This window comes from Chrysochloris asiatica, unplaced genomic scaffold, assembly GCF_000296735.1.
Source record: "Chrysochloris asiatica unplaced genomic scaffold, ChrAsi1.0 scaffold00029, whole genome shotgun sequence".
NCBI classification, from domain to species: domain Eukaryota; kingdom Metazoa; phylum Chordata; class Mammalia; order Afrosoricida; family Chrysochloridae; genus Chrysochloris; species Chrysochloris asiatica.
In genome coordinates, this window is record NW_006408547.1 from 19,928,647 (window position 1) to 19,953,888 (window position 25,242).

At 39.8% G+C, this 25,242-nt stretch overlaps 1 protein-coding gene across 1 annotated transcript in view; it reads left to right on the plus strand.

Moving 5' to 3' along the window:
* The window catches only part of LOC102831059 (rho guanine nucleotide exchange factor 7-like), a 231,445-nt gene that overhangs the window by 190,400 nt on the left and 15,803 nt on the right, over positions 1-25,242 (plus strand). The window contains exons 8-14 of the mRNA XM_006851543.1: positions 7,015-7,137; positions 13,201-13,339; positions 14,829-14,888; positions 17,328-17,474; positions 20,666-20,752; positions 22,798-22,876; positions 23,088-23,227. Coding sequence (XP_006851606.1) covers positions 7,015-7,137; positions 13,201-13,339; positions 14,829-14,888; positions 17,328-17,474; positions 20,666-20,752; positions 22,798-22,876; positions 23,088-23,227 — 775 coding nt within the window. The remainder of the gene's footprint in view (positions 1-7,014; positions 7,138-13,200; positions 13,340-14,828; positions 14,889-17,327; positions 17,475-20,665; positions 20,753-22,797; positions 22,877-23,087; positions 23,228-25,242) is intronic.

Genomic DNA, 25,242 nt, shown 5'->3' on the forward strand with positions numbered 1-25,242 from the left:
GGTACTCACAATACGACTAGGGAAGAGCTGCTTCCTCAGAGTAGAATCAACCTTAATGAAGTGGGTGGAGTAAACATTCTGGGACCCTCAGTTTGCTGGCATTCCAGGATTTAAAATGAAAGAAACAACTGCAAACATCCATTAATAATCAGAATGTAGAATGTGTGAAGTATGAATCTAGGAAAATTCAAAGCTGTCAAAAACACAGTGGAATGCTCAGAGATCTAACTCTTAGGCTGTAGTAAAAGCTGAAATGGACCGGTGTTGGCCATTTAAAAACTCTTGACAATCATATGGTCTACTGCTATGCTGGAAATAAATTGAAGAAGAATGGTGTAACATTCATCATCAAAATCACATCTCAAGACCCGCTCTTATGTACAGTGTGGTCAGTTTTAGGATAATATCCACACACCAACAAGGAAGATGATCAGTTAATGTGACTATTATTCAAATTTACACAACAACCACACTAATGCCAAGGATGAATAAAATGAAGATTTTTACCAACTTTTCAATATGAAATTGATCAAACTTGCAAGCACGAAGGGTTACTGGTGATTGGACTATGAAAGTTGAAAACAAAGGGGGATCAGGGTTGGAAAATACAACCTGGGTGGTGGTAGAAATGATGACACCTGAAATTACATGATAGAATTTGCAAGAGCAGTGAATTTATTCATTGGAAATACCTTTCCCCTCTCAGTGGAGTAGATTGAGATGGGGCCGCAGTAATAGACTAAAGCTAGCAGTGATTACGAAGATGGAGCTGAACAAGACAGCTTTGTGTTCAGGTATACTCAGGGTCACTATGAGCCAGAACAGATGTGACAGCATCTGTTAACAATAATACCATTTATATTGGTGTCTTGTAATAGTAGAAAGAAATGACTGGGGTGATGAGAATAGTAAAAAAGGGTATGAATCTCATTTTTTAATTTTCATTTTCTATATAAAGCATTCTGTGTCACACTATTGTTGCTGTTAAGTGCTTACGAGTCAGTTGTGACTCATAGTGGCCTTGTATAAGGTTTCTGAGGAACATCTGGTGTGTTTGAACTGGCAGCCTTGCAGTTAGCAGTTCAGTGCTTGTCCTACAGCACCATACCAAGACTCTTAAGATTAACCTTTACTAATCCAAAAGTTTGAATGAGTATGTTGTTCTTAAGTGCCATCGAGTCGGTTCTAACTCACAGTGACCCTGTATATGGTTTCCGAGGAGAAGCAAGGTTCGACCTTGCGGTTCAAGCCGACCTTGTCGTCCAGCACATTAACCCTTAATAGTTATTTTGTCGTGTTTTATGGGTTAATTCTGCCCAGATTTACGTAGCAGAAGTAAGCAGACCTCTGAAATCTCTTCTTTCCTCAGTCTGCATATGTGATTAGCCTAAGTGGGACATGCACTCTCTGGCTCAGCTGTCAATCACTTCAGAGTGTCAAACACATCAGAGAAGGAGTGTGAGGCCTGTGGGCACCGCCATTTGCTTTAGAACAGCAGCTGATGACTGAGAGCACTGGAGGTTTGTGGTCAAGGATTCTAGTTTGGGTTTTAGTTTTCAGTCTCATTGATAATAAACCAGGGTCACCTACTACCTGGATAAACCACCTCATCTTCACACTGTCTATCAGATGTGCACTCTTAGTTTACATTTTAGAGTCACGGATTGGTGGCAAAAGACAGGATGGGTTTTCTGTCCTCGCCATATAATTTGTCTACTGCTTCTAATGCTCTTCAACAGCCACTCCTCGGAAACCCTGTTCGTCGGACTCGACTGGACAGCACCAAACAGCAACAACCATCTTTTATTTAAGGAGCATTGGTGATGCTGTAGGATAAGCGCTGGACTGCTGACCACAAGGTCAGCCATTCAGATGCACCAGCCGCTCTGTGGGAGGAAGATAAGGCATTTTGCACTATAAGATTTACAGCCTTGGAAACCCTGTACAGGATCACTGAGTCTGAATTGACTCAGTGGCAGTGGGACTGGAATTTTTCATTTATTTATTTTTTGCTAGAGTAACAATTCCTTATGTTTGTATAATGTTATTAAATAAAGTTTTTATCAAAAAAAAAATTTACAGAATGCTTTCATACACTTCTTACCATTTAGTCTTTAGAACCGTTCTTAGACATAGGGCAGCATATCTTGACTTCTGTATGCTGAAATTGAGACTTCTGAGAAGTAAGGCACCCAGTTTGTACAGCTGGTAATCATGGCATCAGTGGGTTTAAGGTTTTGGTTCAGCTGGCAGGGTCTGGGAGAAGAATTCGCTGTGGCAATAAGATTTGGGGTGTTGGGGAAGGGAGAGCTCAGTGCCCTCCTAAGTTCCTCACTCAGCACTGGGCTGGACTGTGGCGGCCTGTGTGTTGCTAGGGTGCTGGAAGCTCTGCCATTGGCATTTAAAAACACAGCAGTGAACATGTTTCAGCGGAGTTTCCAGACTAAGACCGATTAGAAAGAAGGAGAGACGGGCTGTTTCTACCTGTCCAGCCACTGAAAACTACAAATACCAGCAGAACAATGTCAGGTAGTGTCCGAAGATGAGCCCTTCAGGTTAGCAGACACTCAGAGTGTCACTGGGAAGGAGCTGCTTCCTTAAAGTAGAGCTGCCCATAATGATGTGAATGGAGCAAAACTTTGGGGACCTTGACTTGCTGATGGGGCACAGCTGAAACAGATGACACAAACAGCTACAAACATCCAATAATTGGAATGTGGAATGTATGAAGTATAACTCTTGGATAATTGGCAGTAGTCAAAAATGAAATGGAGTGCATAAAGATCAATATCCTAGGCAGTGGGCTAAACCCTAAGCAGTGAGTTAGAATGGACAGGTGTTGGCCATTTTGAATCAGACAGTAACACGGTTTATTATGCTGGGAACGTCAAATCGAAGACAATGGCGTCTCATTGATCATCAGAAAGAACATTTCAAGATCTATCTTGAAGTACAATGCTGTCTGTGGTAGGGCAATATCTAAAAGCATACAAAGAAAACCTGATGTGGTGCTGCTTTAAAATAAGCACTGGGCTGCTAACCACAAGGTCGGTGGTTCAAACCCTTCAACTGCTCCTTGAAAACCCTATGTTGTTGTTGGTAGGTGTCATCGAGTCGGTATCAACTCATAGTGATCCTATGCACAACAGAACAAAACACTGCCCGGTCCTGGACCAACCTCACTGTTGTTGCCATGCTTGAGCCTATTGATGCTGCCATTTTGCTGATCCATCTACTGGGGATCTTCCTCTTGTTCCAATTATTAATGGATGTTTACAGCTGTTTCTCTTCATTTTGAGTTGTGCCCCATCAGCAAATGAAGATCCCGTGGACTTTACTCTCCCCCAGGCTTTACTCCATTCACGTCATCACGATCAGCTCTACTTTGAGGAGTCAGCTCTTCCCATGTCGTATTTTGAGTGCCTTCCACCTGAGGGGCTGTATCTGACAGTGTTTCTCTGCTATTCATAACATTTTCAGTGACTAAATATTTGGAAGTAGTTCATCACTCCTTCCTAGTCTGTGTCCGTCTGGAAGCTCATCTGAAACCAGTCTACCATAGGTGACCCTGCTGTTATTAAAATACACATGACGTAGCTTCCAGAATCACACCAACTCAGAAGCCACCACAGTACAACAAACTGAAGACGAGTGGTGGTGGAAACCCTATACAGGGTTACTATGATCAGAATCAACTTGACCACACTTACCATCATCAAAGAAGATCATTTAATACCACTGTTTCTCAGTTTTATGCGGTAACCACTAATGCCAATGATGCGAAATTAAAGAATTCTGCCAACTTCTCCAGTCAGATGTTGATCAAACTAATCAAGATGCATTGATAATTACCGGCAATTGGATTGTGAAAGTTGGAAACAGACTGTGCAAACTGTGAACAGTCTATCAATTACTCAGATTCAAGTTCATGTTGAAGTGGAAGAAAAGTAAAGCAAGTCCATGACAGCCAAAATAGGACCTTGAATGTATGCCACCTGAATTTCTAGATCATCTCAAGATCAGAGTGGATACATTAAACACTAATGACTGAAGACCAGATGAATTATGGGATGACATTGAGAATATCGTCTATAAACAACATAACGCCATTAAGAAGACTGAGAAGAAGGAAAGACCCAAATGCATGTCAGAAGAGACATGAAACTTGCTCCCCAGCATAGAAGATGCTAAAGCAAATGGAAGAAATGGAGAGGTGAAAGAGTTGAACAGAAAATGTTAAAGGGCAGCCTGAGAAGACAAAGTTATAATCAAATGTGCCAAAGACCTGGGGTTTGAAAACCAAAAGGGAAGAACATGCTCAGTCTTTCTCAAACTGAAAGATCTGAGATACAACTTCAAGCCTTGACTTGAAATATTGAAGGATTTTATGGACAAGATATTGAATGACGTAGAAAGCATCAAAAGAAGGTGACAAGCATTCAGAGTCACTGTACCAAAAAGAGACGGGTCATGTTTAGCCTTTTCAAGTGGTAGCATATGATCAAGAACCGATGATACCGAAGGGAGAACTGCAAACTGCACTGAAGATACTTGCAATAAACAAGGCTCCAGGAAAGAAATGAAAACAAATTGAAATCTCCTAGCAAACTGATGCTGCACTATACCAAGAAATTTGGAAGACAGCTACCTGGCTAACCCACTGCAAGAGATCCAAATTTGTGCCCATTCTAGAGAAATGTAACCCAAAAGAATGAGGAAATCACTGAACAATGTCATTAGTATCACATGCAAGTCAATTTCTGTTGAAGGTATTTTAAAAATTATGACAGCAGTACACTGACAGGAAGTTGCCAGAAATTCAAGCCAGATTCAGAAGAGGATGTGGAACTAGGGATATCAAAGTTGTGAAAGACTTGATTTTGCTTGAATCCACAATCATCACTCATGGAAGAAGCGGTCAAGAAAGTCAAGGACCTATTTATTGCATAAGTCAAATCTGTTGCACAAGACCTCTCTAAAGTTTGATAAAGAATAAAGACGTTCGTTTGGGGACTAAGGGTGCCTAACCCAAGCCATGATATTTTCAGTTACTTCATATGCATGTATGTGAAGGTTGGACAGTCAATAAGGAGGACCTCAGAAAAATCAATGCATGTAAATTGTGGTGTTGGAGAAGTGTGTTGAAAGTACTATGGATTACCAGAGTAACAAACAAATTTGTCGTAGAAGCAGTGCAGCCACAATAACTCCTTAGAAGTCAGGGTGGCAAGACTTCATCTCTCCTACTTCAGACATGTTGTCAGGAGGGACCAGTCCCTGGAGAAGGGCATCACGATTTGGTAAAGTGGAGGGCCAGGGAAAAAGAGGAGGAAGATCCCTAACAGGATGGATTGACGTATTGGCGGCAGCAATGGGCTCGAGCATAACCGCACTTGTGAGGATGGCGTTTGGTTCTGTCAAATTCTTGGAAACCCTCTTAATGGCATCTAATAAGTTTCCCATTTTCAATGCAAGTACCCCATGCTTTCAGAGATCACTGTTATCCTCAATCCCTTTGATTCCCTTTGAGTGGAAATCAACTTGATGGCACCTGTTTTTAATACAAATATCCCTCCTTTCACGTACTGCTGTTATCCTCAACCTTGTTTCACTTTCCTAGAGAAGGTTTGGGGTCGAGGTATGGAGACAAGCTCTGCTGCTTGAACTAGCTGTTCTTTTTACTCCTACTGTCCCGGACTTTCTGCCGGTAATTCCCGAGACTTGGGGTGTTTTTGTTGTTGTTGTTTTTGATAAAACAGATGGCTACTTGTTGGCTGTTTTCACTGCCTTTTCAAGGTTCAAATTTATTGAGTCTATGAAATTATCATATGCTGTACAGCTTTCAAACATGTAGTGTCTCTTTTTCTCTTCTTTATTCTAAGTTGATACCTTTTGAAAAATCGTTTTCACTGTCTTTATAGTGTGGGTTTGGGAAAGAGAAGAGACTAATACATGCTTTAATTTTGTCTGTTTGTTCCCCTGGACTGCCTGCCGTAATAAAGTGCCACAAAGAAGGTGGCTCTAGGCAACTGAATTGGCTCATAGTTTGAGACACTTGTTGTTGTTGTTGTTAAGTGCTGTTGAGTCGGTTCCGACCCAAAGCGACCCTGTACAGGGTTTCCGAGGGTGTAAATCCTTACAGGAGTAGAAAGCCTCATCTTTCTCCTGTGGAGCGGCTGGTAGTTTCGAACCGCTGACATTAAGGTTCGTAGCCGATTCGTAACCGCTACGCTACCAGAGTTTGAGACACTAGAAACCCCAAATCAAGGAGTTGTCAGGACTTGCTCATCAGGGAGAATCCCTTCCGTGCTTTTCTTTGAAGCCTCAGATGTGGTTCCCTGGCTGTAGTCACCTCTGTGTGTCCTGTGTGTTCTCCTTATGAGCTGTGTGATTTCTCCTTTTATTAGAATACCAGCCATATTGGACTCAAGAGCCCATGCTATTCCACTACATCGTCATCTTCTGTAAAGACCCTAGTTACATGTAAGATCATATTCTGAGGTTCTGGAAATGACTCTGGTTTTGAGAGGACACCATTTAGTTCAGTGTAGTCTCCAGCCTTTAACCTGAAGTGAACGAATGGCTTTTGTATTTCATTTCCCTACCCTGGGAGTTCTTACTTGTTCTTGTGTCTGTCTTGCTACTACTTTAAAGTGGAGAAACCCTCACACCCAATAATAACATTTCATTTCTCTGTTTTATGCAAAATCTAAGGTTTTCGGACATCTTTTTCCTGTTCAGATTCTTAGTTATGCTCAGTAGAAGTCCTAGTGTTTCAAATATGTAATAAAAGAACTGAAATCTCTATTTTCACCAGTGCTTCTTACAGTGTAATTTCTTCTCCATGTTTGATTTATGGTGTGAAGAGATCCATTCTGGGACTTGTGTGTTTTGTTTTCATGGGTATGACACAGAGGGAGGCCTTTCTTAATCAGAATGGTTTGTTTCTTTCTTAACAGTTTTCCACCTGCCTGTAGAACTAACGGTGTGTCCCTCTGTGTTGCATGTCTTCAGGTTGCCTGAAGCTCAGCAGAGAGTCGGAGGCTGCTTTTTAAATCTTATGCCACAAATGAAAACCTTGTACCTTGCGTATTGTGCCAATCACCCATCTGCTGTCAGCGTTCTCACAGAGCACAGGTAGGTCCTCTCAGACACTTGAAAATAAAATGCTGACTTCTTGGGGCCCCTTGTACAACGCCTCTGTTTTCTACACATATGTGAAGGACAGTCTTAATATTCACTTGATTCTTACAGAAAGCTATATGAAAATTGTGTCTCAGAATTAGTACCAGAGAAGTACTGGTATCGGATTGTTTTTGTAAAAGCAAAAGATCTTTTTTAAAGTCTCCTCTTCAGCCTTTTGGAAAATGGGTTGAAGGAATTGGTAAGTATTCTCGAAAGTAGTAGCAAGTCAAAGGAAGGCTACTGGGGTCATATTTCTCTCAGATCATAAAACTGGAAGCACTTGAGACTGGATTAGATAATGGTGTCAGAGAAAATGTCCCATTTAAGATTCGCTTTCACTTAGAGAAAACATCAGGGCCTGTAACACCTTGTATTGATTTGATACGGCTTTTATATCTAATGTCTTCTTAATTCCCACGAAATGATTGGGTGGGCCCATGCAAATAAGATATGTCAGACTCTAAGGCCCAGATTGGTTAGTTTTGCCCTCCAGGTAGGATTAAAAGGAGCCCTCCCAGAAGCAGGAACTCCAGATCCCAGGACCATCAACAGGAAGAGAATGGGTGGTGTGTGAGGTCCCTACCTATAAGAAGGGAGATGGCAGAAGTGGTGGCCTGGAGAGACAGAGCAGCCTGTAGGCCCTTGGTCAGAGGCAGAGGCAGAGGCCAACGGCCCACGTGACTGAGAAGCTGCCGACAAGAGGGAGGCGTGTCTGCAGTGTGACAAACACAAGGCGTTTCCGATGGGAAAACTGCTGCCACCTGAGTTGGTTTTGATCCTGACTTGTAATGTGTTCGCTTCCTTAATAAACCCCATAATTGTGAGTATTGTGGAGATTGGATTGTCACACCCAGATGGTGTGGGCAGAGAGTGCTAGGTGAGGGGCAGTTGGTGTCAGACTAGGGTGAAGCCCACTTTTGTAGGGTGCAGGCGTGTCTGACTGCCGCACGCTCAGAGGCTTGGTTTCTACTTTTAAATGAGACACAGTCTTCTTTTAATAGTAAATTACAAATATGTTAGAAAAAAAAAAATTTCTTTCTAAAACAGCAATTGAGAATATTTCAAAACCATCAATGGAAAAATTGTTTTAGGAACATCAAGATACAAGCCAGTGTGCTTCTAAGTTAAGTATTTATTTCAATTTATTCTCAACAGAACATCTCAATTAGAAACAAGACTCTCTCTCTAAGCAAACATTGCTCGTGTGTTTTAAGAAATGCTGGGCTTTTATAAGAAGTGGTATTGTAGCATGAAGTCCTGCTGTGGCACTGTAGGATAAGCACTGGACTGCTAACTCATATGTTGGCAGTTCAAACCCACTGAAACTCTATGTAGGGTCGCTGTGAGTTGAAACAGGTTTGGTAGCAGTAAACAAAAAATCCCAACATTGCAACGTTGTCATCCAGTGGCCGTGCTTTGGCATCAGTTAGACCTGGGTTTGAAGCCTGACTGCGACTTTGAGATTGATTGTCTTTGGCCAAGTTGCCTCACTTCTCTGGGTTTCAGTTCCTTCTTCTGAAAGTGCATGTCACGAAGGCATTCAGCAAAATATGCATAAATGTCCAATAAATGCTCATTGTTTTGTTGTCTATTAAAAAAAAAAGACCCTGGCCATTTACTATTTCTTCAGTATGCTTGAATGCTAAATGGTCAATTATAATTAAGTTTCCATTTGTCTTAAAGCATCTTCAATCTTGAGATGAAACAACTGTCTTTGACAAGGTGTGAAGGAAAGAGGCGATTAGAATACAAAGGCGTCAGAGGAAAGGAGACCCTTCTTTTACCTTCTCGCCGATTTTGGTCTTCCTCTTCCACTCTCCATTCTGGAAGTGTGTGTTCCTTTTGAGATGTATCTTTCTCAGATTGTGAAACATGTATTCACTTATGCTAATCCACCTACTGCTGAGTATTGTAAATCAAATGTAATTTCTAGAAAATGAAATATCCCATTTATACTGCTGATTAATCCTTCAGAAATTATTGAAGCAGAGATAAGCAAACAGAATGGAAGAATAAAGCTGTAAAAAATTTAATTTCTCTCTCCCTCTGTTGTTTAAATTAGTGTTTTTAAACTCCTTTAATTGGGGTTGAAAGTGTAGAAAGTGGATGGGGTGAAGACTTTTAGGAGAGTAGTCTAAATACATATTTACCCATGGAAAAAGTGAGGCTCTTTTCTTAAAGGGACATTTAAAGCTGTTGAGCTGTTTTAAGTTTACAAATATGTGAAGACTTGAAAGAGAAATGATTGTCAAGTTAGCTATTTTGAATGAATTATGGGTTTTATAATTTAGTTTCTAAAGTAGTGAATAAAGTAGTGTCTTTATTCTGCATGATTAGCTTAATGAGCCTGTGTCATCTCTGAAATGTAAGCGGTTCATTTACTCAGAATCACTGGAGTAAGTTTCAGAATCTAGAAACTCTTGGTACCTCCTCCATTTGGTATTTCCCAGAGTTTGGTAGTGGGTGGAGTCAAGTCTTACACTGAAGCACGGGCGTTAAGCAAGTTGCATTAGAATTCAGTTCTGGGATTGGATTCTAAGCCACAAAAAAAGAGAGAAGACCCTCAGGGAGCCAGCTGGTCCTGGATGTCAGGTGGGATGCGGTGTCTGTGTGCCCTCTTCAGAGCCCCGAGCGGTGAGGGCTCCCATTCTGTCTACTGCAAATCAAATCCCACCTCAGAAACGTAAGTTGGTGGATTGAGACTGGGATTTCATTTGTCTGATCGTTTCTTGTAATATTCACTCCTTTTTTCATACTTTGGTTCATAGTATGTATGCTTAGTTTCATTTGCTTGCTTCTCTTCATTTGTTAAAGTCTTAAAGATGCCACACATATGGGTAGATTGAGCTGTTTTTGGGTTTGAATCTAAGTGTTAAGGGTTAGTTTTGGTGTAGTGTTTTGAGTTGAAGTCTTACTTGCCACCTCATTGCCCTTTGTGTAACTTTAAATTCTCTCATTGTCCTTTGTGTAGCTTTAAATTCTAAGTGTGAATCTTATTAGTGTAAAACTGTAACTGATATGTACCTTTTGCATTGTCTACAATAATAGATAACATGTACTCATGGCTAACAATTTTGAATGCATTATGGGTTTTATAATTTAGTCTCTAACGTAGTGCATTTTGTTCCCTTCCCTGCAGTGTACTTGTTACTTTTTGGCTGACTAAATGATAGTTCTTTTGATGTCTGTCCTTTTTGTTACGGTCTGCAGCCTACAGTGTCATTTCAGCACACAGCAGAGGAGATAACACTGTCTAAGCGTTGCTGGCATCAGGAGAAGTGAACTGAAAGAGCCATTGTTGCTGTCAAAATTGCTGTAGTCAGCTGTTTTATTATAAACAAAAGATGACTGCACAGTCATGTGTAAAGATTTATAAAATTCTGGTTTCTTTCTTAACTGTGTATATAATCTGTATAATTTTTCTTGTAAAACTTATAATTTTAAAATTTAAGGCTTTTTGTTTTAGGGAGGGGGTTGTTGGTGATTGGTGAGGGTCAGTTACCTAATGTTGGAAATTTTTCTCTACCACAACTGTAGCTGTGAAACTCCTACTGTAACTCTCCTGTATACCAGTAGTTCTCATAGATTTTGCTTTGATTTTCATCTTGATAGAAAAGGTCCTATATGGATTATATACTTTTGATATCATAAAGTTTGAGTCTTGTGGTGCTGTGCCTGATAAATTATTCAACACTTGGAGAAATGCTGGTAATGTAAAAACTTTTCATATCAAAATTCATCATTTCAGTCTACTCCGACTTCAGGGATTAGCACAGTGAGTGTAGGACTTAAAGAGTCGAGCACTGTCTGAACACAAACTTATGAGCGTTTGGTAGCTTTCCTGGTGAAGAATCTATCCAGAGCGCAGGTGCTAGGAGTTTAAAAGACAAACCGTTACACTATGGCCAGAGTGTGCCCAGAACCAGAAACTATTGTCAGATCTCAAGGCCCGCAGTCTCAACAGTGAGATCTTAGGTAGTGATCTTAACTAGATTTTCTCATTGGTCATAATACATGTGTCCCAGACTTGGCATTTGTAGGCACTAATACAAGTGTTTACTCTGATGACAAGCACAGAGTACGTGTCAGTAATGCCTTCCACTCTCTCTGCAGTCTGCTCTATAGTCCTGGTCTGCTTTGCCCTAACTGAACAAACAAGAGTAGCTGGGTGGGGAAGGTTAGGGACACAGTGTGTAAGGGTAGGGTGGTCAGTCTTAGACCCCGTCACTCAGAACACTCCTTCTGCTACACCCATTTCTCAGTGGGAAGGGAGATGTCAGGGCATGAGTATTCACTGTTTAAACAGGTGCTCAGAGGGGCCGCTCGTGACTTTTAAATCAGTATAATCTTTGGGGTTCAAAAACACAGTAATACACAGCAAGGTACCTATATAAATATTATTTAGCATTGTTTCCTAAGAAAGTGATTCTTGAAAACATAGAGTGACATAGACAAAGATGTTACATTTTAGCTGTGGAAGTAAGTAAAACAGCCCCCCCGCCCCCCCAGAAGGAGGATGATAAATAGAATGAAAATAACTATGAAGTCTTATATCTAGAAACGAGCAAATATTTATTATTTATGTCTTAAGTTTTTGTGACTTTATAAAGCATTCGTAAACAAAGATGAAGATATATGTGGACATATGATCGGATGCTGGTGGTGGTGGTGGTGTGCCATGGAGTTGGTTCTGACTCATAGCGACTGTGTATGGGGTTTCCAAGGCTGTACATCTTTATGGAATCAGAAAGTGTCATCTTTCTCCCACAGAACCACTGGTGGTTTCGAACTGCTGACCTTGAGGCTAGCAGTCCAACTTGTAACCACTACGCTATCAGAGCTCTTTATAATAGATAGTAGTAGGATTATGTAAAATTTCCTTTTAATGTTTTACTTTGATTTTGATGTCATATATGCATTTATGGCATCATATATGGATACAGATATATGATACAGAGATACACATATATACTTGTGTGTTGTAGGAGTAGGCGTCCCACTGTGGCGCTGTGGGTTAATGCACTGGACTGCAAAGTTGATTTGAATCACAAGGTTGACGATTCAAGCTCACCAGTTGCTCTTAGGAAACCCTGTATAAGGTTGCTGTGGGTCAGAACTTGACTCAACAGTTGTTCGTTGGCCTCAGTGGCCTGGCTCTGATTCAAACCCAGGTGATTGAGCTGACACTTCCCTCTGCTTTAACTCTGTCTATCTGCACAGTTCCATGTGTCTGCATGAGGGATATGACCTCCCGTGGCCCCAACACAGACCCTAGATCTGGAGATATGCTTTTACTTTTAAATTGTAAAGGTTAGACAAAATACAGGCAGAATGGTGTTTTCAAATGCTGAATACTAATGATTCTGTTGTGTTGCATTGTGAGCTCTTCAAGGCCAGGAAGCATTACATGCTCATAAAACAGTGATCAGAACACAGCAGACATTCAGTGCCACATTTGTTGAGCCAGCACGCATCTATAGGGAAAGTGCTTTGATTCAGTCTATTGTTCTTTTAAAGCTGCTTCTGCTTGAGTGATCCCTTTGTTGTTCATAACATTTTGAGGTTTCCCAGGTTTGAGATCCATTCTGGTTATAAGAATGCATGTTTGCACAGACATATGGGTAACACATTAAAGGAACCTTTTCTTGAAAGGAATTTCATAGGACAGAAAAAAAAGTATTATATATTATATGCAATTGCTGTTTATAATGAGAGCCATAACATGAATTTTTGCTTGGTGTTTTTGAAGTAGCCACACATGTTTTTGGTTATAAAGGCTGTAGAGCCTTCAGAATATGAAATGACGTGTTGTGCTTATATTTCTTACGTACTGGTGGTTGCTAGTGGAAATCAGAGAGCTGGTTTGAACCATAAGGTAGGTGGTTCAAGCTCAGCAGCTGCCCCTCAGAAACCCTAGACAGGGTTGCTGTGAGTGGGAACTGACTTGATGGCAGTTAACAAACAACAACTATAACAACAACCTTCCCCCCCCCCCCCATTTTGTCATTTGTTCAGCGAAGAATTGGGGGAATTTATGGAGATGAAAGGTGCCAACAGCCCTGGGATTCTTGTGTTGACCACAGGCCTCAGCAAGCCATTTATGCGCCTAGATAAGTACCCCACCTTACTCAAGGAGCTCGAGAGACACATGGAGGTACTACTCTTATATTCTATCTCTTAGAATCCAATCCATTAGCCATAAAAGCAGTGGCGTTCTCAGATTTATTGTGCAAGAAATTATTAGTGACGCTTTATTTCAAAAGTCAGAGCCCCCAACAGTTTTACCAAGAGTTTCTAATTTACTGGATTTTCACAACGATTTTGTTTCTGTTTTGTTTTTTGCTTAACCAGCTCTGTGTTAAAAATCAAAACACACACACACACACAAAATACCACCAAGAAAAACATTTGCCCCTTTATCTCCTTGCTTTTCCAGCACTGGTAATGGAAAACTCTCAAAAGCTTAATCTAATTTCTGGTATCACCATGTTATCATATCAGAAACATTTATCTATAAACAACAAGCGCTTAAGTTATAAAGTAACAATAATAAAAGAACTATCAAATGTCATAGTATATGTTTATTTTATTTTCAAGTAACATGTTATGGGCCTGGCTGAAATTTGAGCACAGATCATTCTCTGGGCCTGAGGTCAACGAACCGTATCTGTAAACCGGTGTGCGTTAGTTTCCTAGGGCTGTCATACCAAAGTGCCACAAATGACGTGGCTTATGAGAACTGAAGTTACTTCCTCACAGTTCTGGAGGCGAGGAGCAAAGACATCAGAGCATCCTCCGGGCCGTGCTCTTTCCAGTCTAGTATCCCCAGGAATTGCTTTTCCTTGTCTGAAACTGCAGCTTCCTATGACCATCTTTTACAAGGAGAGCACTCAGATTGGGTTAGGACCCAGCCTGTCCGACAATGGCCTCATGTTAACTAATGACATCTTCAAAGGCCCTATTTCCAAGCAGGGTCATGCTCACCGGCACAGCACTAGGGATTAGGACTTCAGCATACCAGTGGGGGAAACACCATTTGCTTCGTCCCAGGACAGTTAGGAACTATTCTAGACTTTATAGTCTCTCTTGCACATACCCACCTCAGCAGTTCCAGCACTGAAGGAGTCAGCCCAAAACCTGTTGCCCTGCAGTTATCTACCTCCTAAAGGCCCTGTAGGACAGAGTCGAAGTGCCCCATAGGGTTTCCAAAGCTGTAGTCAGCAACAGTTATAGACTCTGTGTGGCCCCGCTGTGATGCTGTAGGGTTAGCACTGGCTGCTAACCTCAGTGTCAGCGGTTGGAACTCAACAACTGCTCGCAGATCAATATGTAAACATGGGTGTAGCCAGTCTGCCAATGAAACTGTCTGTTGAAACAGGCATGGTGTGGGGACTGAACCCCGCTCTTGACTTTTCTGCTGTAAATTATTTTATCCCCTAAGTTCATTGTATTCATAAGAATTGAGATGATTAATTAGCTAGATGGTGAGTCCCTTAAAAAATAAAAAAATCATACTAATGCCGAGGAGTAGGAGCATGTTAAAGGCTGAAAGATCATTTAAACATTTCAGGATAATCTATAGGGAGTACCTTTAAAGAAAAACTTTTCATTATGAAAACTGAGCGTGTTTCTTTTATTCAAAGGATTACCATCCAGATCGACAAGATATTCAAAAATCCATGACTGCCTTCAAAAACCTTTCAGTAAGTGATTATTGTCCCCCTTAGACATTGTATGAAAAATGTTTAACTGCTGAAAAAGTTAAGATGATGAGAAATGGCTTGTGGAATACAATTGAGGGTTTGTTCAGAAGAAGTAGTTAATAGTCATATAGTAGGTATCACGTAGAATCCAAGAAGCTGGACTATATGAAAAAGAGCACATCATCACAATTGGGAAAAGACTTACTTGCAATCTGTGACGTATGATATACAGATGACACAGTCTTGTTTGCCGACAGTTAAGAGGACTTGCAGCACTTACTGATGAATACTAAACAGTACAGCCATCACTGTGGTTTACAACTGTGTATAAAGTGAACAGAAATCCTCGCAATGGGACCATCAACAACATCCTGATCAATCGAGAAAAGATACTTATTTTATACAATCAGTGTTCATGGGAGCAACTTTCAGGAAATCAGAGGACACAGTGCATTCGCTATGCTGCAGAAGACGGTGTTTTGTGTTTGTTTTACTTTCTATTGTGAATTGAGTAAAAAGCGCTGTTAGTGTAGTAGGCCGCTAACTTCAGGGTCAGCAGTTCGAAACTACCAGCTGCTCCACAGAAGAAAGATGAGACTTCCTGCTCCCATAAAGAGTTACCGCTTCGGAAACCTTCTGCAGGGTCACTGTGAGTGGGAACCTGCTCTATGGCACACAGCCATCACCGGTGTTTCCTGTTTCCTTCGATCCTCTTTCCTAACCCTTCTGAACCTGGTCCCTGGGTAAATGGAGCCTTTTTAATCTGTACTGCCTGTATACGACTTCCTTAGGGTTACTGCCCTTTTAGATCTGCAGAAGACCTTTTAAAGTGTTAAATAGCAAAGATGTCACTCTGGAGATTAAAGTGCTCCTGACCCAAGCCATGGTATTTTTAATTGTGTCTTACACTTGTGAAAGCTGAATAATGAATAAGGAAGCTTGAAGAAGAATCGATACCGTTTAGATTATGGTGTTACGGCAGAGAATACTGCGTGTACGTACCATGGATTACCAGAGATGAACAAATTAGGTCTTGAAAGAAGGTACAGCAGGTGCTCCTTAGAAATGAAGATGGCAAGACTTTGGACATGTTACCAGGAAGGACCAGTCCCTGGAGAAGGAAGGCCATCATTCTTAGTATAGTGGAGGGTCACTGAAAAAGAGGAAGACCCTCAGTGAGCTGGACTGACACAGTGGCTGTGACAGTAAGCGCAAACATAGCAACAGTTGTGAGGATGGCGCAGTGCCACCAACTATTTCACTCCGTGGGTTGTGACAAGTTGGAACCGATTGGATGGCCCCTGACAGCTCATCTGTCATACTACCACTTGTCTATCGGTAAATCTCACTGTAGTGGCTTGAGTATGGCTGTGACAAATAGCAGCAGGTGGACAGGTTTCAGCTGAGCTTCCAGACTAGGACATCAGGAAGAAGGACTACTTCTGAATGCTTAGCCCTGAAAACTGTATGAATAGCAGTGGAAGAGAGTGTCCGAGAGCACCCGAATATTGTCAGGTGTAATGTTCTGGTAGCGTAGTGGTTACGAATCGGTCTGCGAACCACAAGGTCAGCGGTTCGAAACTACCAGCTGCTCCGCAGGAGAAAGATGAGGCTTTCTACTCCCATAAAGATTTACACCCTCGGAAACCCTGTACAGGGTCGCTATGGGTCGGAACCGACTCGACGGCACTTAACAACAACAAGTGTTGGAAAATGAGCCTCTCAGGTTGGAAGGCACTTAAAACACTGCTGTCGAAGAGTTGCCTCCTCGAAATACAGCTGACTGTTATAATGAAAATGGACTAAAGCTTTCAGAACCTTCATTTACAGGTGGGGGCACAACTCAAAATGAGGAGAAACCGCTGCAAACATCCATTAATCATTGAAACATGGAATGTGCTTAGCATAAATCTAGGAAAATTGGAAGTTATCCAAAATGAAATGGAATGAATAAAGATTATGTTATAGCTACTTAAAAATTAGTTACAACATTTTTTTCTCCAGCTACAGAACTTTTAGTGATGTAGCATGAAACACAATACTAGGGGCTCCAGTTTATTTATTGGCATGTTGTCTTACCAACTGTATTTTTGAAAGTTGTGTCTTACTTGTAGCACAAATTATTCTTTTTTTAAAAAACTCTCTTTTCAGTCCACTATGTTGGCAAACAGTGATAAAGACAGAAAGGAGATGCTTTTCTTGTCCGTGCAACATTTCTTCTTCCTGCTCTAGTTTTAAATCTGCTATAGAGCTTTCTGAAATAATTTCTCGTATTCCAGAGAATTTTATTTTGCTTCTCTTGACTTGAGTCTGTACTTGAGAATTTAGTAATTAGTTAGATTATCTATCTTAAGAAATAAGATTCAGAGCAGTTTGACCACAACTTAAAGATTTAGATGTTCCTGTCTCTTGTAATTAAATTGTCCCTGCATTTCTCAGGCCCAGTGTCAAGAAGTTCGGAAAAGGAAAGAGCTGGAGTTGCAGATCCTGACAGAAGCCATCCGAAGTTGGGAGGGAGATGACATTAAGACCCTGGGCAATGTCATTTACATGTCCCAGGTCCTGATTCAGTGTGCAGGAAGTGAGGTAATGTGCTGGAATTGTACACTATGGGGTGTTGGATCTTCCGGGAATGATGGAAGGTCACCAGTGATGGACGAAATACACCCAAGGAATACCAGGACGTAATATTGAACTAAGCTTTTTTTAATTCTAATCTCTAAATTGTTTTCCCGGAAATGTCTTAGGTAAAACTAAAATTAAAAACTGAGCGTAATTTTTATGAAATATGATTTATTTTGTAAATGCTTTAGTAGTTGTTGTTGTCAAGTGCCTTCAAATCGGTTTTGACTCATAGGAAACCCTGTATAGGTTTCCTGGAGCATCTGGTGGGTTTGAATCGCTAACCTTGCGATCCATTGATTATCTTTCAGCACCACACCAGGTCTCTAGACGGTCACATTATGTAATCTTGTAATACGAGATTGTAAAGGAATGTAAGTGATGACACCTTAAATGTATAGGGGTTCCTTTCTTATATGAATTATTATATGCCCTTTTTATCTTTGGCAAATATAAAAGAAGCTCAAGGTATATTAAAGAGACTTAGAGCTGATTGTAGAATTCTTGCTCTAATAAATCTTACCCAAGATCAGTGATGATCTACAGTCTTTATTGAATGAACCAGGCCATATAAAGTACTCTCCTAGTGCTTGGCATGTAGTAAACTCTTGATAATAATTGGTAGTATTCTTCTGAAATGTGCCTGTATTTTTTGGGACGTAATCTCCTATAAGATATACAATGTCTGATACCCACTTTAAGAAAGCCAATAAAATAATTGCATCTTAATAACATTTCCACAGAAATTAACTGAGTTCAGGAATAGAACTACAGTTGCCTTGATTTCTAGTAGAAATAGCCTCTTACTTAATTATAACCAAACTAGTAATCGCTAGAGAAATATGTGCTTCCATTTATTCAGTAACATCTCCAAGAAACTTAATCATGGAAAATCATATCATTTTGGTGAATGTTAAAACCTTATTTATGGAAGAGACATACTTCTAAAATGGTAGGTTAGTTTTAGCATTTAAGTGAAGTATTAATTTATTTCAGCGTTTTATGAATGGAAGGATAGTCCCAGTGTTCAGACTAGACTTCCAGAGCAGAGAACTTCTGTACCAGTGTCTGCCACAGAATAGGTCTTAGGGTACAGTCATTTAGTCAGCGACTCCGTATCAGAATTGTCAGTCCAGAGAATTGATGTTTCCAACTGTTTATATTATTATGCCTTTCCATTAACGTGTACTAATAGACATCACGAGAGCTCTGTAGGGTAAGCACTGGACTGCAAAACACAAGATCACCAGTTTGAGCCCAGCAGCTTCTTTGTGGGAGAAAGATGAGGCTTTCTGCTCCTGAAAAGATTTACAGCCATGTAAACCTTTACAGGGACGCTGTGAGTTGGAACCGATTCCATGGCACTTAAGAACAGCAACGATTGGTAATCTGTTTTCTTATATGGATTCAGTTAAAGTGAGAGATCAGACCAGAGCCTTTGCCATCCTGACACATGTGAAATTGATTAGTTTTCCTTTTTGGATACATGAGTCCCTCTTTTGCTCACTTTTGTTTCACCTTTTCAAAAAAGAATGAACATGATTCCACCATGCTAGTAGTCCATTTTCAAGCACAAAACACTTGGGACAAAGAAACTTACATTCACACTGAGTATTCCTTTCCATCTAAAATTCTTTAAAATGATGTCACCCTTCTACTGAGGTACTAAGATTGTCGTTTAGGTACCATAGAAATAGTAACCTTCTAACCTGTTGCATACAAGGTCGGCAGTTCAAACCCATGAGCCGCTCTTTTGGAGAAAGATGAAGCTTTCTGCTCCTTAAAGATTTATAGCCTCGGAAACCCTGTACAAGTTTGTTGTGAGTTTGAACCAACTTAGCAGCACTGAACAACTACTACATTGTTTTAAAAATAAACAAATCTTTCCAAGTTCTTTCTTAATCATATAGTTTGAAACTCTTATTTAAAATACTCCACAGAACAATTTCCCCAAAGTCTGTTATTTGTAATTCTAGATTTATAAAACACAATTGATAGGTTTTTTAAAAAAATGATTCAAGGTTGTTACAATCACAGCTGGTAAGATTATAATTAGTTAATAAGAATTTTTTATAACACAACTCTGGGCCTTTATTATATATATTCACAGAGTGTGTAGTGGGGGATTGTAAGTAGTTTACAACAGCTTAGGTTTTTTTCCCCCCAAAGTACTTTGCCCTAGGTCTTTTGTTCTGAGGAATATACTTGGAGAAAATGGTTTCTAATATGTTTCACTTGCAGTGTTTTTGTGAAGTGGTTTAAATGTCTGCATGGGAGAAAGAACTGTCTCAACACTTCTTTATCTGTTTCTCCTTTCAGACTTTTGCAAATTTTGTCTTTCAGTTGTAGTCTCCTTGGTTTTTATTGTGTAATTGAAACAAGAATGTCTTAATTTATGGGTAGTGCTTTTATGTACATTAGTAGATCTTTCATGTAAACTTGAAGGGATCAATGAAAACAGTGTTGAGTTGACATGCTATGGATTTTGAGGGAAGTGCCAGGAATTAATAGACCAAGGCTGATGTTAGCATTTGATTCTCCTTAGCTACAGCCATCCACTTGGTCCTTTCTCTTCCCTCACATTTTCTTCTTCCTCTCTCTCAACCATGAAAATAACATTTTGATTAACTAGACACAGTTAGCGGTAGAACTGAACTCTTTAACAAAATATTGTTTTAAAAGATGTTACAGAGGCAACTTGTGACTCTTTTATCTTTCACTAATTTATTTTTCTTTCCTACATTTTTATTTTGGAGAATTTTGTAGCTCTCTTCCCCCCTGTGTATTAAAGTGCAGTCTTAGTCATATGTTAACAGTTAATGTTGAATTTATTATGATTTTGTTTCTGTTTAATTTAGCGAATAAAATTTGATAGAGGGAAACCTGAACCTGAAATGCAGTGATTCACAGGGCAAGTTGTTATTCAGTACTGTTGATTAGGTTCCAACTGACAGTGACTTTATGTAGGGTTTCCAAGGAGCCACTGGTGGGTTTGAATCTCCGGCCGTGCAATTAGCAGTCCAGTGCTTATCTTACAGTACCACACCAGGACTCCTTCATAGGGCATAAGGTAAAGAACTTATGCTTTATCCTGTCTGTAAAGATATACATATGTGTTTTTTTAATTATTTGAATTTGCTTGTTTTTTACATCAGGAAAAGAATGAAAGGTACCTTCTTCTCTTCCCAAACATTTTGCTAATGTTATCTGCCAGCCCTAGGATGAGTGGTTTTATCTATCAGGTAAGACACATTTAAATGATACTTGATTGCTTATTATGAATAATACTTTGACAGAAGTCACAGACTTTGTTTACGTTGAGTTGTATTTCTTCAGAACCTGTTGTTTTGTATTGTCCTCAAGAAGAAGTACAAGTGAACGCTGAGTCAAATGTAGGCCTAGCTTGATTGTATCGCCACAAAACCGTTAGGCTTCTGCCCAAAGAGGAGTAGATAATAATTATGTAATCATTCCAAAAGAAACATATTTTAAATCTGCAATGCAAATATATATGGAGATATGCAGAAAAAGAATGGCTCTTAATTTCTAATGCTACTGTTATTGGGTGGAGGGTGTCTGTGGCTGCTTGCAGCTGCCTCGTTACTGTGATAAACCAAAATCCAGACCCTTTCCGTCAGCAGCTCTGGGCTTAGTATTTCATAGCCCCCAAAGTCTTTTCCCTTTCTTTCAGGCTGTAAGCCTACCAGAGGAGTCTCTGAATGGTTTGGCTGAAGTAGGGCCCTGCTCTCTAACCTAAGGGAGAAAGGTTGCAAGAGGTTACTTTCATCCCGCGCTACTTCTCGGGCTAGTGGACAGACATGCCATGCCACTGAGGATCCCATTCTATCATTAGGACCCTACTGTCCCATTCGCTTGGCACAGTTTTCTTCCAAGTTTCTCCTCTGTTAGTGCATTTGACTCTTGGTCTGTTGATCAATATTCATTACTACTCTATAATGTATTCTATAGAGCGCTTAAGATACACTAGGCTAAACACAGTTACACCGTTTCATTTTCTATAGGATTTCTCAAAGCTATTAATAATATATTTATATATACCTTTTGAAGGAGCTCTGGTAGCGTAGTGGTTACGAATCGGGCAGCGAACCTCAGGGTCAGCAGTTCGAAACTACCAGCTGTTCCGTGGGAGAAAGATGACGCATTCTGCTCCCGCCTCTGAAGCCCTGTACAGGGTCGCTATGAGTCAGAACCTACTCCACGGCATATAACAACAACAACAACAACAAATATACCTTTTGAAAGGCATGTAGTGTACAATGCATTTGACCACAGAAGCATCAAGTTAGAAGTGCCTCCCATGTCTCATGTTGTACCTAGGAGAGAATAGTTCAGTCTTCGCAATGCTGAAATTTAGGCTGGGCAGTAGGGCTGCCCTGGCCAATATGGAGCACTTCGCAGCATTTCCCACTTCCCACTTCCACCCACTAGATGTCAGGAGCAGAGCATCCCTACCAAGTTTTTGCCACATGTCTTCTGTTGGGAATTGTCTCCTGGACCTGCTGAAACCCACTGCTTTAAGAGGTGCTTATGGAGTTGGTTTCAGCTAATTGTTACATAGACAACTCAGCCCTAAAACCTACAGACATTTCCTAAAGACTGGGTTACTCACCATGGATCATAGCTTCGGGGAACTGCACTGCGTTATTTTTAATGTTGCTTTGTTAATGATCAGTTTGCCTCCTTTTTCTGGTATCTCCATTGACATTTTCTCTTCTGGGTATTAGTTACAGATGACTTATTTTTTCAAAGGGAACTTGGTTGCCCACCTGATTTTTTGTTTTTGTTTCTTTGCATTAGTGCAGCATTTAGTGTAACTATTTAAACTTTAAGATATGGCTATTATATACATTTCTGTTCTTAAACTAGTTTTCCACCCTTAATTTTGCCTTCAAACTTGGAACTTCCTCGGTATTTCTTTATGAAGCAAATCTTATAAAATAGCTGTTCTAGGCTCTAATTTGTTTTGTGTTTAAAATTGGATTGTGTAATATTTTTCCTCTGGTATTTATGCTTAGAGTAACTTACTGGATGAATTTCACTTATTTTGGATTGTTGGTTTTCTGTGTATCTTTTTGTTTATTATAGTTTCATGATTCTTTGAGGTAGAAATTTTTGTATTATACATTCGTCTGGTACAAAGAAAAGAGCTTCTTTGGGTTATAAACACACGTTCTCTCATTTCAAATATTTAATATTTATTTTAATGATGATATGTTCTTTACTATAAAAGCACTAATTGATTTTCTTTTGGGGGGGTCTTTTTTAGGGAAAGCTACCAACAACAGGAATGACAATCACAAAGCTTGAGGACAGTGAAAATCATAAAAATTCATTTGAAATATCAGGTGATAGGCACAAACTTTTGTGAATGCTACCTATTGATGAGCGCTAGATTGTCATTGTTGCCAGATTCTTGCTTAAATAATTCAGAGGGCTCATGTTTTTTTAAGCATTGTGTAATTATATTCTGGGTGTGTGTTTTTGCTTGCATGTGCTTGGTTGTTTTTTTTTTTACCAACTTTTCCATCTCAGCCTGTTTTGTACTGTTTCTCCTAGGGAGCATGATTGAGCGGATATTAGTGTCATGCAATAACCAGCAGGATTTACATGAATGGGTAGACCATCTCCAGAAGCAGACTAAAGTCACGACCATGGGAAACCCCACGATTAAGCCTCATTCTGTGCCATCTCATACTGTAAGGACACTCGCGACTCCCTCTAAGCTGCAAATAATACCAGCTTTTTGGTTGGGTGGGTTATCGAGAAATGATCATGTACTTTATGGCATAATTTCTAGATTAAATGCAAAATATTTGCTTCATATTTTTCTGTAAATAGTTGGTTCACATCCATCTAATAATTAATAGTTTCTCAGTGATTTTTATTGTGAAAAGTTAGAAAGCAAACTCCATCTCTTCTAAGAGTGGATCTCAAAGAATAACTTGGGTATGTTTTTGGCTAAACCACCAAAAGCCATGGATCCATAGACTGTTTTTCTGAGCATTGTACATTTATTTACTGTATTTCATAAATGATTACAATGATTTTTTTTTTTTGGAGGCTAGATTGTTGCTGAAGGCATGTAAATGTAATTTTGACTCCATTTTTTATTTTAAGGTTTTATCTTCACTTAGGAAAACTCAGTTGTGTTTTATGTATGTATATATACACACAAGCACACACACACACACATATAATATATATGAAACATTGCCAAATAGAGAAATACCAAATTATCAGTGTTTAAAACTTTTTACTAGTGTTTTATGCTTAAGATAATTTTTATTTTAACATTGATTTATTAACTAACATTTTAAAATGAGAAAAGCTTTTTAAAATAAAGCTCACAAAAGCATTTTCAGTTTGCAGCTTTTTCTCATCCCTGTGAGATTATTATGACCTTTATTAGGACATTTTCTGCCATGTGTGCTCGTTTTCCTGTTTATTGTCCTTCCGATGACAAGGTTTAGCTCAAGAAACGTCAGCCTAGAGTAATGATGAGATCAGCAGTTCCCATGTTACTCCGTATTTCAGCATTTCAGAGAGTAAAACTACTCAGTTGCTTTTGCCAACATTTCATTTCTAGTGACTGTGCCATGTGTAATTCTCTGTCCTTTTAAAAATGCTTAGCTTTCCTAGAACTGTGTTTAATTCAAGGATTGCTGTGTATATTTATAAGGAAAACGGAAATGTCTTTTTCATTGATAATCTCAAAAACAACCTGAAACTAACTATAAACTTGATCAAACTTTATATCAGGTAATGTTTACTGTGTACATGACCCATAGCATCCCTGCATTGCTTTTCATGTCACCTGGAGACAAGGAAGATGTCTCTTCAAGACCTACTTGTGACGTCCCCTCTGTGAAGCAGACATTCTTCCCCACACTAGGAGCTTTAGATATGTTCTGCTTTCTTCTTCGGGAGTTCCTCTGTAGGGGATTAGGTATTCTCCCTGTGATCTGACTCTATCCAGCTTGAATAACCTTGAATAACATTTCTAATTTTACAATAAAACATAGCCTTTTTTTTTTATTTTTATTTTTTTTACCTTTTTCAAGTCAGGTAAACTAGAATCAACCATCCCTTGCTATGACACTAATGCTGGAAGGACTGGTTTGCATCATTTTACTTTTCTATGAATTAATTATAAAACACCTTATCTTTATATGGCATATTGAGAGTGCTGTGACTCTGTAGGACAAGCACTGGATTGCGAACCACAAGGTTGGCAGTATTATACCCACCAAGCCACCCCACCAGAGAAAGACGAGACATTCTGCTCCCACAAAGATTTACAGCCTCAGAAACCCTGTACAGGGTCACTATGAGTCGGAACCGATTCCATGGCACTGAGCAGCAATAACAGCATACAGTGTAGTATGGGTCTCAGGCTCTCAGTCTCCACCCTTCCACCAAGGAGAGGAGCCTGTGGGTTTTGTAGATTTCATAGAAGGTTAGATGCTCATGGTTTTGAGTATCTTGGCATTGGCTTCCATTGCTGAGTATGTTTCGGATGCTGTTCAGCCTTTTTACAGGGATGAGTTTACTTTAGGTGGCCCATTCATGTCGCCATCCAATTCATTCTCCTATAAGTAGGCCTTGCTGTTGGTGACTAGTTTGAGATCATTGGCTAATTTTGAGTGTTACATACTTAACATTTTATCCTTTAACTGTCAGTGATGGCATATTTTTGGCGTTTCCATTGATG